At 42.8% G+C, this 13,228-nt stretch overlaps 1 protein-coding gene across 1 annotated transcript in view; it reads left to right on the forward strand.

Annotated features, from left to right (window-relative positions):
* Nucleotides 1-11,035, forward strand: part of KIF15 (kinesin family member 15) — a 48,818-nt gene extending 37,783 nt beyond the window's left edge. Inside the window, exons 27-35 of the mRNA XM_056129504.1 lie at nucleotides 3,349-3,495; nucleotides 4,147-4,245; nucleotides 4,535-4,699; nucleotides 6,561-6,670; nucleotides 7,926-7,995; nucleotides 8,590-8,627; nucleotides 9,580-9,745; nucleotides 9,959-10,090; nucleotides 10,579-11,035. Of these exons, the coding sequence (XP_055985479.1) occupies nucleotides 3,349-3,495; nucleotides 4,147-4,245; nucleotides 4,535-4,699; nucleotides 6,561-6,670; nucleotides 7,926-7,995; nucleotides 8,590-8,627; nucleotides 9,580-9,745; nucleotides 9,959-10,090; nucleotides 10,579-10,641 (990 nt within the window). The 3' untranslated portion in view covers nucleotides 10,642-11,035. The remainder of the gene's footprint in view (nucleotides 1-3,348; nucleotides 3,496-4,146; nucleotides 4,246-4,534; nucleotides 4,700-6,560; nucleotides 6,671-7,925; nucleotides 7,996-8,589; nucleotides 8,628-9,579; nucleotides 9,746-9,958; nucleotides 10,091-10,578) is intronic.
* The last annotated feature ends 2,193 nt before the right edge of the window (nucleotides 11,036-13,228 follow it).

Here is a 13,228-nt window from a genome sequence, read left to right on the forward strand (position 1 = left end):
AATCACACAGTTATCAAACACCCATCCCTCCACCAGTGCATATTCCTCACCACCAATATCCCCAGTATACCCCCCCTTTCCCACCCTCCCCCTGCCTCCATGGCAGACAATATTCCCCATAATCTCTCTCTACTTTTGGGCATTATTATTTGCAATACGGACACTGAGAGGTTACCATGTTTTGTCCTTTATCTACTTTCTGCACACATCTCCCATCTTGACCGGTTCCTTCAGTCATCATTTTCTTAGTGATCCCTTCTCTATTCCAGCTGCCTTTTCCCTTTGCTCATGAGGCAGGCTTCCAACTATTGAGCAGTCTACCTGTCCCGTGTATTTACTATCTTAAGGTTTTTTTAATGGTTATAAATTTATCATTTAAAATTTTTAAAAACTAATCAATATTGTTAAATGATGGAAGGAATGTAAAGCTATATATATGTGTATATATGTATATATATTATATGTTCCTTTTCATGAATTCTTTCTAGGTATTTTCAGCAAACTAAATAACTTATGTTGCCTTCTTTCTTTTTTTTTAATTTTTAAATTTTATTTTCATAAGGTTGTTCACCATTAATTGATTACATTCAGTATTTCAACACCAATCCCACTACCATTACACCTTCCCATCACCATTATTTTGAATTTTCCCACAACCATTCAAGCCTGCCTGCTACAGGCAGATGCTAGATAATTATTTTTTATTGCTTGTTACGAATATCATGAGAGGTCGTACAGCCACTTTTGTGGGCAAGTGCTCCTGGAATTCTAAAATTGTAAATGATTGGGGTCTGGAGACATCTCTGTAGGAAGCTAATTCATTTTGCAGTTCATTTGTGAATCTCTGGATCAAGGCCAGTGACGATCTTAAATCACACCTGGAAGCAGTTCATGGTCATTTCAGCTGACCCCAAGGGGGCAGGGAGACAGGAAAGGTTGGTCCATCCCTACCTTTACCAGCTAATTTTCTGCTCCGCCAGCCAATTTTCTTAATGGTGACCCAATAGATATACTGCTCTGCACTTGCTTCAGAAATAAGGTTTTCCTAATGGCAAATCTTTATTGAATTCAAATACTCTAAAACCTATACTTGGATTGGCATTTGGGAATGAGAGAAAAATGGAAATCTTTGCCTCAAATTACACCATCCAATTTAAGAAATAACTATTATAGTGATGTAAGAATATGAAAGTATAGGAGGGAGGTGATTGTCATACCTGGGGGATTCCAAGCACTTCTCTGAGGAGAGAGTATTTGAACAGAACTTGGCAGCTCAGGGTGTGTGTAGAGTATCTGCGACCAGGGGCACGGTCGGGAATGGCCAGTCTGGTACCACTGCTGAGATGGAGACACTGGTTTCTGTGTGTTGGGAAGGTTCTTTAGCATCAGCTGTCTCTCAGAAACCACACAGTGATACCGTCCTCTTCATAGTCTGGTCGAGGCAGAAGAGAAGATGAGCCTCAGGTTCTTGTGGATGACAGAGCCGAGCAATGTGGCAGGCCCACATTTGACAGTGGTGATCTGTAATATGATGTAGAATCAAAAATGCCTATGAGCCTAGTCAGGTATCAACCCCTAAAAAAATTTTACTGCAATAAGAGCAATATTTAAAGATCATACAAGGGATAACTGTTTCAACGAGCAGATATTCTGAGAAGATCAAAGTACAGAGAAGAACAAAGTATTCAGAGAAGATCAAAGTACAGATATTTAGAGAAGATCAAACTTCTGTTTAAATTCATTCTTTGGGGAGGTGCTCTGGAAACAAAGCCTTCAGTCTTCTACTTAGCCTTCCTCTTTTGGAAATTTAGCCTGAAGAAATAATTTAGACTGGAAAGGCCGAGAGGTATAGCATGGGGCCACAGAGCCCTCCTGGACAAATCCAAGTGCCCAGCGGCCCACCATGCTGAGCAGTTCCAACATCGGCCGTCCTGGGTTGGAACTGCAGTCTGAAGTGTGAGTACCACACAGAGTACCACAACTTGAAGAGCCAGTGGGCACCGTGACCAGCATCTGTGGGCACTGCAGCCATGACCTTTGTGAGCACCTGTGGACACCAACAACCAGGCCTTTACACGGCCCCTGCTCATTGTGACAGTGACAGCAGCAACAGTGGGGCGGGGGCGGAGTTAAGAAATAATAGAGCTGAGAATTAAGTGCAGGTGGTAGGAAATACCTAATCAGCCAGCATGCCAAAACATTTGGTGATGGGTCAATTTCTGAGACAACTGGGCTGTGAAGTAGAGTTACTGCTGAAGTGAAGATGAGGCTGATGTGATAAGCATGAGTGTGTAGTACTGTGTTGTGCTGCATCAAGTGATGTGTATTTGCATACTGGAGTGTACATATATGCAAATGTGTGAGTGCCTTTTAAATAGTTAAAGCAAGCAGTTGTTCTCTGATTTGGTAGAGATTATATATGCTGCGGACAAAACAGGAATTGTGTGTACAGCCTACCAGAATTGAGTCCTCTGCCCTTTCCATTGGTTATTCTCCCTGAAATTTGGATGCCTTATAACAGTATATCATAGTCTGGTCGTTCCCAGCTGACTGAGGCACTCAACAGTGCTAGAGACCTGTGCTTTGATTTCCCGAAGGAAAGACAGATAAGCCTTTTGATTCTGGGGAAGTGGAGGGGAGCATGCAGTTAGATTAGGTTACACAGACTATTTACTGTAATATTGATCTCTTGACTATCTCACTTAACTACCAACTGCTTAATTTGTCTTAAAGTACATGTATTCTGCCAGAAAAAAAAACAAGTTTTTACCTAAAAACTAACCTTTCAGATAACTGGAGAGATAGTACAGCAGTAAGGCACTTGGCTTGCATGCAGCTGACCTGAGTTCGATCCACAGCATCCCATATGGTCCCCTGAGCCTGCCAAGTGTGGCCCCAAAACAAAATAATAATCTTTCAGGGAACTGAAACTGTACTATAGGGGTTAAAAAGTGCTTGCCTTGGGGCTGGAGTGATAGCACAGCAGGTAGGGCGTTTTCCTTGCACGCGACCGACCCAGGTTCAATTCCCAGCATTCCATATGGTCCACCAAGCACCGCCAGGGGTAATTCCTGAGTGCAGAGCCAGGAGTAACCCTTGTGTATCGCCGGGTGTGACCCAAAAAGCAAAAAAAGAAAAGTGCTTGCCTTGCACAAAGCTGAACTTGATTGGATCCCGCTGATACTGTGTATGGTCCCCTGAGCCCCACCAGGAGTGATTCCTGAGCACCTCCAGGTTTGCTCCCCGCCAAAAAATAAATTAGCTTTTGAAAACCATACCTAATATTTTTTGTGAATCCTTATTATAGAACCCTAGTTAAATTGTTTTATGGTTATTGTAATCCTTCAGAGGGATATGCTTTGTGAGGACCTGGCTCATGTCACGGAACAACTGAACCTGCTCACCGAGGCCTCCAAAAAGCACTCGGGGCTAATGCAGGCGGCACAGGAGGAGCTGAGCAAGAAAGAAACTCTGGTCCAGGAACTTCGGCAGGAGGTGAGGTGCACGGACACGTGGTCAGGACGGAGGCAAAAGGGGCAAGAGGAATTAGAGCTGCATAATTGCTAAGCATTTACTTTTTACCTCTGTCCTAAGGTAGATGACATGAATGGCAACTCCAGTTTTTACAACTTATTTCTTTAAAAATTGACATGGTCCCCAGAGAGATAGTACAGCGGGTAAGGCACTACCCTTGCACATGCCTGGCCCAGCTTTGATGCCCGGTACTCCATTTGGACCCTGAGCTATGCCAGGAGTGGTCTCTGAGTACAGAGCCAGGAGTAAGCCCCGAACATCGCTGGTGTGGCCCCCAAACCAAAATAAACAAACTTAAATTGCCGTGGTTGGGCCAGAGACACAGCCGCAGAGTGGCGAGCATGCTTTTCATGCAGGAGGCCAGGTCCATCCCCAGGACCACTGCCAGGAGTGACTCCAGAGCACAGAGCGAGTAGCTTCTGAGCAGTGGCTGTGACTCCAAATCCACAAAACAAAATAAAAATCTTACGATTTTGTTTTACTATTTTACTCCTTTTTAAGTTAATCTGTTTCTGAAAAATAAATATCTCATGGAAGCTTGCTTGTTCTGATTGAGCCTGTGCTGCATTTCCTTTTCTAACTTGCATCCATATCTCTGTTCAATTTTCCCAGCTAAGCCAAAAAGACAAGGAAGTAGAACAGATAAAGAATGAATATAACTCTAAAATGAGGCAACTAGAATATGTAATGGATTCTGCTGAGTATCCCCAGGTATTTTCCACTTTTATATGTAAAGCGCATTTCAGAGAAATAGTTTTGTGAGTGATAAATGTTTGAAAATTGCTGAAGTCTACTGAAAAATGCTTTTCACGAATATCTTTTCTGCTTTTCACTTGATTAAAAAAAATGTTATCTGTCATCCTCTGTTTGACTTGGTCAAGAATTAGAATAATAAACTAAGTAGCTTGACTAATTTCTATTGCTTACCATAAGTATTTAAAGTGAAATGCTTCTAACATGACTTAATGAATATTTGGAGAATGTTTGATTTTTATTTTAGAGCCCTAAAACACCGCCTCATTTTCAAGCACATTTGGCAAAACTGCTTGAAACACAAGAACAAGAGATAGAAGATGGAAGAGCTTCTAAGATTTCGTTGCAACACCTTGTAACAAAGCTAAATGAAGAGAGAGAAGTGAAAAATGCTGAAATCCTCAGAATAAAGGTAATTTTTCCAATAAATAAAATGGGGCAAGCAGTGGATGGTGCTTCCCAGCAGTGGTAGGGGCCACACCAGATGAGACTCAGCTTGGCGGTGCAGCTGGAGAATTGGGCGTACCCCAGCAATGCAGAGCTGGGTCTCAAACCCGGGACCTGTGCCTGTGAAGTTTCTCGTCTCCCCTGGGAGCCACCTCCCTGCCCTTGGACTGAAATTTCTGAATAAGCAGTGTTTTCATTTTTATTGAGAATTCATAATTGAAAAAGCACAAAATCCCGAAGACAAGGTAAGACAGGAAAATCTTCCCCAGGCTGCTGGTCTCAGCTCCCCCATTTGCTGACCCAGAGCCTGGTCCTGGAGTCCGTGTCTGACGCGATCTCCAGAGCGTTTTGGTGAGTGTGGATCCCTGTCCCCTTTGTTTTTCACACACAGGAATCAGATCATGCAGGCAGGACCAATTTCCGCTTCATCAGTAGAGGGCTGCTCCTTTACCTCACCTCACAGTGCTGTCCAGCAGTTCTAAACATGTTAGGTCATTGTGCTTCTTAGTTTGTATTTCTCTTGTTAGGCGTGGAAATCTTGGTTTTCCGAAAAAATTTCTATGAATTCTTCAATAGAAAAATAGTAAATTTTTCTATTTACTAAACCAAAAAATGGGTGACCTTTTTTAAAAGAAAAAAAAATTGATTTGTAGGAACTCTATGTAAAAGACTTGATTTTGTCTGATAGTGAAAAATACTTCCCCAGTGGCCAGAGAGAGGTACTGGGCATCAAGCACTTGCCTTGCCCTGATTCGATCCCTGGCACTGCATTTGATCTCCCGTGCAGTGCCGACTACGGCTGACAGTCTGGTTGAGTGGAATGATCCTCACTCCTTAACCTGTTTCCCACACCCATAGCAAAACAAAAGCAAAAACAGAACACCTTTCTCAAACCCAGGTCTTTGGGGAGGTGGGTGAAGTCATCCCTGAAGTGTTGGGGGGCAAGGGGGCATGGCAGGGAAGATGCGGTGTCCCACAGAGGAGTGCACTGAGCTTGTGTGGTCATTGTTCTGCAGTTTCTGCTCCAGAACATAATGACTCATCAGAGCCCAGATACCAGGTCTCAGTGGGAAAGCCATGTGTGCCAGAGATTGAGGGGGTTGGGTGCCCTAATCCCCTTACCTTCCCGGCCCCACTCCTGGCCTTTCAATTTAAGGCAGCTCCCAGTATGCTGCTACCTTCGGAATGTGGCTGTTATCCAAACCAGCATAACTTAGGAGAAGTTGGGTTAGGTTAAAATAAATTGAATAATCGACAAGAAGATTGTTGCAGGGGTTGAGGGGTGTGGGACCAGGGAGGACACTCATTGTGGGCGAACATTTTTTTCTGGAAGCATTTACTCTTGGTTTTCAAGTTCAGTTAAGTATTCTGAAGAATGAGCTGTAGTGAGTGAATTGTGTTTTGTTTTTAGTTTTTTAATGAAAATCTTCTAAGAATCAAATTACCAAAGTAAGACTTTCATCATCATTTCCCGTACAGAAGAAATTGTGCAATACTGAAAAGAGACTATTAATACACAGTGTATAAAAATGAATCAAAATTTCCGGTCCTTGAGAGCTAGACATGGTCTTGATGTGGTTTCTGAAGCAGCGGGATCAAATGCAGGCCCTCACATAGGCCAGGCCTCGCACAGGCCCGACCTTTACACAGGCAAGACATACACTTCCCACGGAGCAACACCTCTGCCCCCTGGGTCAGCTTTTCATCCTTTGATGTGCAGTGTAGTGTTCTGTGCCAGGGAAAAATGGACACAGATGTACTTACCCCACTCACCTTCTTGGACTAAATGTCATTTTCTGAAAGGATGTGATTTGATGTGTCACTAGGAACAGTTGTGTGAAATGGAAAACCTCCGCCTAGAAGCCGAACAGTTGAGAGAGAAGAACTGGCTTCTACAGGGCCAGCTGGATGCTATTAAAAGGAAAGAGGAGAGCAGGTGAGAATGGGCTGGAGTCTGGGCTGCAGGGGTAGAGGGCTCCAGTGAGTGAGGTGGAATCGAGGTCAGCTTGTATGTGTTGTGTTTCCCACTTCCCCAGGAGACTCTTTCCGTGGCTTGTGTGGCCAGTCTAATGTGGTCATTGATTTCTCCAGAATGGGAGAATAAGGCAGTCGGGTCCTGCCTGCCTAGGCCCCCTAGCCTGCATGTTGGTGCAGACCTCGGGGAAGGAACCAGACTGTCAGGAAAGAGAAGACAAGGAGCAGACATGTCAGTGCGACCAGGTCCATGAGCTCTTACAGAAAAGGAGAGATTTGGGGCTGGAGACACAGTACAGTGGACAGGTCTTGCAGTAGGCCAGCTCAGGTTGTATCCCGGGCATCCCGTGTAGTCCCCTGCACCCCAGAGGGTGTGGCCCTAGAACAAAACAAAAATAGAAAAGGGATGCTTTCCTACAATCCTTGGACTCCTGGGCAGGGGTTTCCAAACATTATGTGTGTGTTGGGTTTAGAGAAGGCAGTTTTCTAGTGGCAGGGACACCCAGACTATCTCCTGTGTCTGGCATTTTTCACTAACCATTGAAAAATATGTGGGCACATATTTTTGAATGGTTAGTGTCTCAATTTCCTCAGAATAAAGGAAGGGGAATGGTCTCTCCTGCAGGTGCTTTATAGACTGAACCTCCATATAAAGTGCTGCCGACAGCATGTCAGTGGAGAGTCACTCCAAGGGCAGTTGTAAATGTAGTGGGTAGAATAGGTAGGTCTGGTGTTGCTTGGGAAGCCACTCATCAGAAAATTGCCAACTGTGAAACTCAGGCAGGGGCAGGGGGTAACGGGCTCCGGGGCCAGACCAGGCAGAGGGAGTCGCCTACCTCCAGAGGTGACCACTGTTATCTTCACACCAGACTTCTTGGCCTTCCTCTTCAGAAGTCCGGCTTTGCTCACGTTGATCTCAGATGGCATTGCTCTTAACAAAGTTTCTACTTACTTTCAACCAAGCCTTGTTTTAAGATTCTCCAGTTTTGCTCATCTCACTTTTGTATGGGAAGAATTCTGAATTCTGGACGTTTTATTTTATCTTTATGTATCACATTTATCAACTGTGCCAATTTAGTGGAATGAGTTAGCTTTTTCTTTTCTACAACTTGGCATTGCTGTGTATACTAGGTATAACGTTGGTGTATATATTAGGGATGATATTAATACTTGAATGTAGTTGACAGTACTTCTCGTCTTTCGTTCCTAATCTGCAGTGAACAGAATCATCCAGATTATCAACAGCTGAGGAATGAACAAGAAGTTATGAAAGAAAAACTTGCTAAAGTATGATTTTTTTAAAAGTATAACTGTTTCTATATTTTTCATCCAAGAATGTAGATTATATTTAGCATTTATGGCTATGTATTTTAAAAAATTTATTTAGTTTTTGTTTTTTGGGTCACACCCAATACTTGAGTTACTCCTGGCTCTGCACTCAGGAATTACTCCTGTGGTGCTCAGGGACCATATGGAATGCCAGGGATTGAATCAGTTTGACTACATGCAAGACAAACACCTTTCCCACTGTATTATCACTCTGACCCTGACTATGTATTTTAGAAGTTATTTAGAAATCTTTTTTTAGTATTCCCATTTGATAAGCCACCTCTATTTTGACATAGTGAATGGTGATGCTAATAACTGATAAACAGTCTGTGCTCAGCATCTCCACACAAAGCTGCCCATTTGGAAGGAACTGTGAAATGACTTGAAGCCATTTACATTGACTTGGGGGGTGGGTGGGGTACACCTGGGATTGTAAAAAGGATATTGGTTTAATTATTACCATGAGGAAGAGTAGTTATTTTCAATCTTTTTAAAAAATCTTTTTTGAACTAAAGAACTAAAATCAACCTTAAAATTTTTTTTTTATTATAGAATAAGTTGATTGAAGAAATGCTGAAAGTGAAAGCAGAGTAAGTATCCTGTTTTGTAATTCAAGTTCTCAATGATCTTTATTTAAGTTCTCTTCTAAGGTAGGGCGTTTGCCTTGCACGCAGCCAAGCCAGGTTCGATTCCCAGCATCCCATATGGTCCCCTGAGCACCGCCAGGAGTAATTCCTGAGTGCAGAACCAGGAGTAACCCCTGAGCATCGCCAGATGTGACCCAAAAAGCAAAAAAATAATAATAATAATAATAAATAAATTCTCCTCTAAGGAAAGTTAAATCCACATGGTAAATAACTTATCCTTCTGTAATACTATGTGCATATAACACATGCTTACAAAATTATTTTACTTAAATACCACATTGAAGTTGGGGGTTATTGCTTAAAGGGCTTTGTACTCAAAACGTTGCTCAGGGTTACTCCTGGCTCTGCACTCAGGAATTACTTCTGGTGGTTCTCCGACGACCATATGGTATGCTGGGGATCAAACTTGGGTCCGCCACATACAAGGCAAATGCCCTCCTTGCTGTATTATCACTCTGGCCCCTTGGTCTTAACCTTGTTTTTTTTTTTTTTTTTTTTTTTTTTTTTTTGTGGGGGGCCACACTGGCTGTGCTCGGGCTTACTCCTGGCTCTGTGCTCAAGTATCACCCCCGGCAGGATTTGGGGGATCGTGTGTGATGCCAGGGATTGAAGTCAGGTCGCCAGCATTCCATGGTCCCCTGAACAATGAGTTGGGAGTAACATCTGTGCATCGTTGGGTGTGGCATAAAAACAGGAAGTTTGAGAAGTTTGTCAAGATGGAAGTCTTACATAAAGCAACTTAAAAGGGCATTGTTTGTTGTTCTTTCTATTTTCCTATTCAGTCAATAGCAGAAGACACTTTCAAATCACGATTCTGGTGGAAAATGTCTTGAGTACTGGTTTATAATTATGTTCCTGTGAATTTCCATAAAGTCACGTATACTTATTTTTTTAGCCTAGAAGAAGTCCAGAGTGCTCTTCTGAACAAAGATAGGGACTGCTTTAGAATGAGTGAGGAAGTTGAACGAACCAGGTGTTTAGAATCTAAAACATTCCAAGAAAAGGAACAGCTGAGATCAAAGTTGGAAGAACTGTATGAAGAAAAGGAGAGAATGTCCAAGGTGCGTTTATTTGTTGGTTTTGTCCATGAGTTAACAGAACCAGAGAGTTAAGACATTTGTGACATTCTAGCACACCTGGAGATGTGTGATCGTAAGGGCTTGAAGCTGAACTCTGTTTCTTGCTTTCTGTGCTTTCGGAAGGCAGGGAATTACGTTAATGTAAATGAAAAACTAAAAGTGTATTTTCCATTCCCTGGGCTGATTTACCTGCAGGAGCTGGAAATGTTAAGGAAGCAGGTGGAATTTCTTGCTGAGGAAAACGGCAAGTTAGTTGGTCACCAAAACCTACAGCAGAAGATTCAGTATGTGGTACGACTGAAGAAGGAAAATGTCAGACTGACTGAGGTAAAGCAGGAGTATTGGTCTGAATAAATTCTTTCACGTTTTAAAGTGATCCATTAAAATTTTATTTGTTTTTGAAGCCTTGCTGTTATCAAGGAACTTAACTGGATTTAAAAATTCCAAGTTTGTGGGGGCTGGAGAAAGAGCACAGCGGGTAGGGTGCTTGCCATGTACACGACCGACCTGGGTTCAATTCCCAGCATCCCATATGGTCCCCTGAGCACCGCCAGGAGTAACTCCTGAGTGCAGAGCCAGGAGTAACCCCTTGTGCATCGCCAGGTGTGACCTAAAAAGGAAAAAAAAAAATTCCAAGTTTGAGTCAGAGATACACTTCAAATTCTTGTTAATGTTAAGTAGTTTAGAAATTGAAAGCTGCTGTGACTTTGAAAGATAAGTTTAATGAATGCTTACACGTAACTCTTCCTCTCTGCCTGTAAGAATTAGACCTAATTTTTCTTTCTTTTCCTTTTTTTAAAAAAATCACTCCTCAGGAGACAGAAAAGTTGCGTGCTGAAAATGTAATTTTAAAAGAAAAGAATAGAAATGAGCCATAGGATCATTATCAGCTCCGAGGTATCAGCCTGTTTGGAGAATTTCTTTCCTTCTTGTCAAAGGAAGACTTACTAATGCACTTACCAGCGCTGAATTATGGGCGGTGATCTGGCTGAGCAGAGTGGTCTCCCCTGATGGATGTCCTGCATCCCTGTCTGTACCTGTACTTTGTGGTAGCCAGCAGTGTGTTGAGAGGTGACTGCTCTATTTCAAGGCTGGAATCTGCTGTAAATATCGGGGAAAACTCTTTGCCTTTCAGATCAAAAGCCTTTATGTAGCTAAGGTTTACAGTGGATGTTGGCCAGGAATTTTGCCCTTAGATAGTATCGTGATCACCTTTGAACCTTGGATTAAAAGCTCTACATATGCTTCCTTCCAGAACTTGCAGAGAGATTAACTAATGCCTGATTGTGTAGCCTATAGGAAAAACAAACTTATTACTATGGCGTGTTTATGTGTTCCTACTTAGTGTTCCTACTTTGTGTTCATAAAAGTAGTCTTGTAAGCATTTTTTATGTTTGTAAATATGATCATTTTTTAAAATGTAAACATTTTTCAAAAAACAATAAAGTGAATTACTTTGTTCATTCATCTGATTGTCGTTTGTATACTGAGTAGCTGCAGCAAGCCAGGAGCTGATCATCAGTGAACAAAGCAAACCAAACCCCCTGCCCTCCAGGAACTTTGAGCACTTCCTGCCTTTTTGGTGAATAATTACCATAGTATGCATGTATGTGCCACATTCCATTAGCCTTTCTGTGGGCATTGGAACTCGGCTCTTAAGTATTGGTGTGTAGCATATGATGTGAAATATTTTCTATCCCCAAATAATCAGTGCAATCTTGTGTTTGGCTTCTTTCACTTAGCTCGTATCAGTTTGTCATTTTGTTGAATGAATCACTGTATCACTGTCTCTCTGTCATCCTGTTGTTCATCAATTTACTCGAGTGGGCGCCGGTAATGTCTCCATTTGTCCCAGCACTGAGGATTTTTTTTTTTTAGATTTTTATTAGTGAAACACCATGAGGTACAGTTGTAGACTTACAAACTTTTGTACTTGGGTTTCAGTTATACAATGATCAAATACCCATCCCTCCACCAGAGCCCATTTTCCACCACCACAGGTCCCAGTGTCCCTCCCACCCCCCATCCCCTCCATCCCCCCTGCCTCTGTGGTAGGGCATTCCCTTTTGTTCTCTCTCTCCTTTTGGGTGCTGTGGTTTACGAAAGAGGCACTGAGTGGCCACAATCATGTTTGGTCTATAGTCTACTTTAAGCATGCATCTCCCATCCTGGGAGGATCCGCCCAACACCCTTTATTTGGTGCTCCCTTCTCTATCTGAGCTGCCTTTTCCACTAACATGTGAGGCTGGCCTCCAAGCCATGGAGTAAACCTCCTGTTACTTATCTCAACTATTCTTGGGTGTTAGTCTCCTATTTTGTTACTGCGGGGGTCCCACTAACCACTCTCCGGCCCACGGAGGTGGCCCAAAGATTGATCCAATGGTGCAAGGAGGGACCATTCGAATGAACACAAGAGACAGAGTACAGTTTAGAAACAGAAAAAGGGACAGGCTTTATTGAGGGATACAGGCTGTTTATATAGGGTCTGGGATAGCCCAATCACAAGCAGAAGCAATATAACCATACATGGTAAGGTTAGCAACAAGAGTTTTACATAGCATTCAAGGTAAACATTTGTATATCAAAGGGTGTTATGGTAGTAGATGCATCCTGGAGGTCACTGTGGATAAGGCCAGATAAGATAACTGTCAGCCTGATGTATGTGGCTATGGATCAGGCATCCGCTGAGGTCAGGAAGTCCCTGGGAGACTGTCACCAATGTCCCTAACATGGGAACCACGGCCAGGGTCTATGAGAGGGCTCTTGGCTTCCCACATGTTACTTTATGTTCCCCAGATGAATGCAATCTTTCTATGTCTGTCCCTCTATCTGACTTATTTTGCTTAGCATGATACTTTCCGTGTAGTAACACTTGTATGTAAATTTCATGACTTCATCTTTTCTAACAGCTACATAGTACTCCATTGTGTAGATGTAGGAAAGTTTCTTTAGCCAGTCATCTGTTCTTGGGCACTCAGGTTTTTTTTCCAAATTCTGGCTGTTGTAAACAGTGCTGCAATGAACAAAAAAGTGCAGATGTCATGTCAGCTATACTTTTTTGCCTCTCTGGGATATATTCCCAGGAGTGGTATTGCTGGGTCAAATGAGAGCTCAATTTCTAATTTTTTGAGAATAGTCCATGCTGTTTTCCAAAAGGGCTGAACCAGTCGGCATTCCCACCAGCAGTGAAGGAGGGTCCCTTTCCTGCCACATTCGCGCCGACACTGGTTGCTTTTGTTCTTTTGGATGTGGGCTGGTCTCTGTGGTGTGAGGTGATATCTAGCCCTGAGATTTTAACAGCCTCTCCTTACTGTCTTTCTCAGCATTGCTGTATTGGAGGCTCTTTCAGGGTCAGGGGAATGAGACCCATTATTGTTACTATTTTTGGCATGTTGAAAATGCCACGGGCAGCTTGTCAGGCTCTGCCATGTTGTTGAATGATATTTCTTTAAAATGCAGAAATAG

This window comes from Sorex fumeus, unplaced genomic scaffold (assembly GCF_029834395.1).
Source record: "Sorex fumeus unplaced genomic scaffold, SorFum_2.1 ptg000072l, whole genome shotgun sequence".
Classification (NCBI taxonomy): Eukaryota; Metazoa; Chordata; class Mammalia; order Eulipotyphla; family Soricidae; genus Sorex; species Sorex fumeus.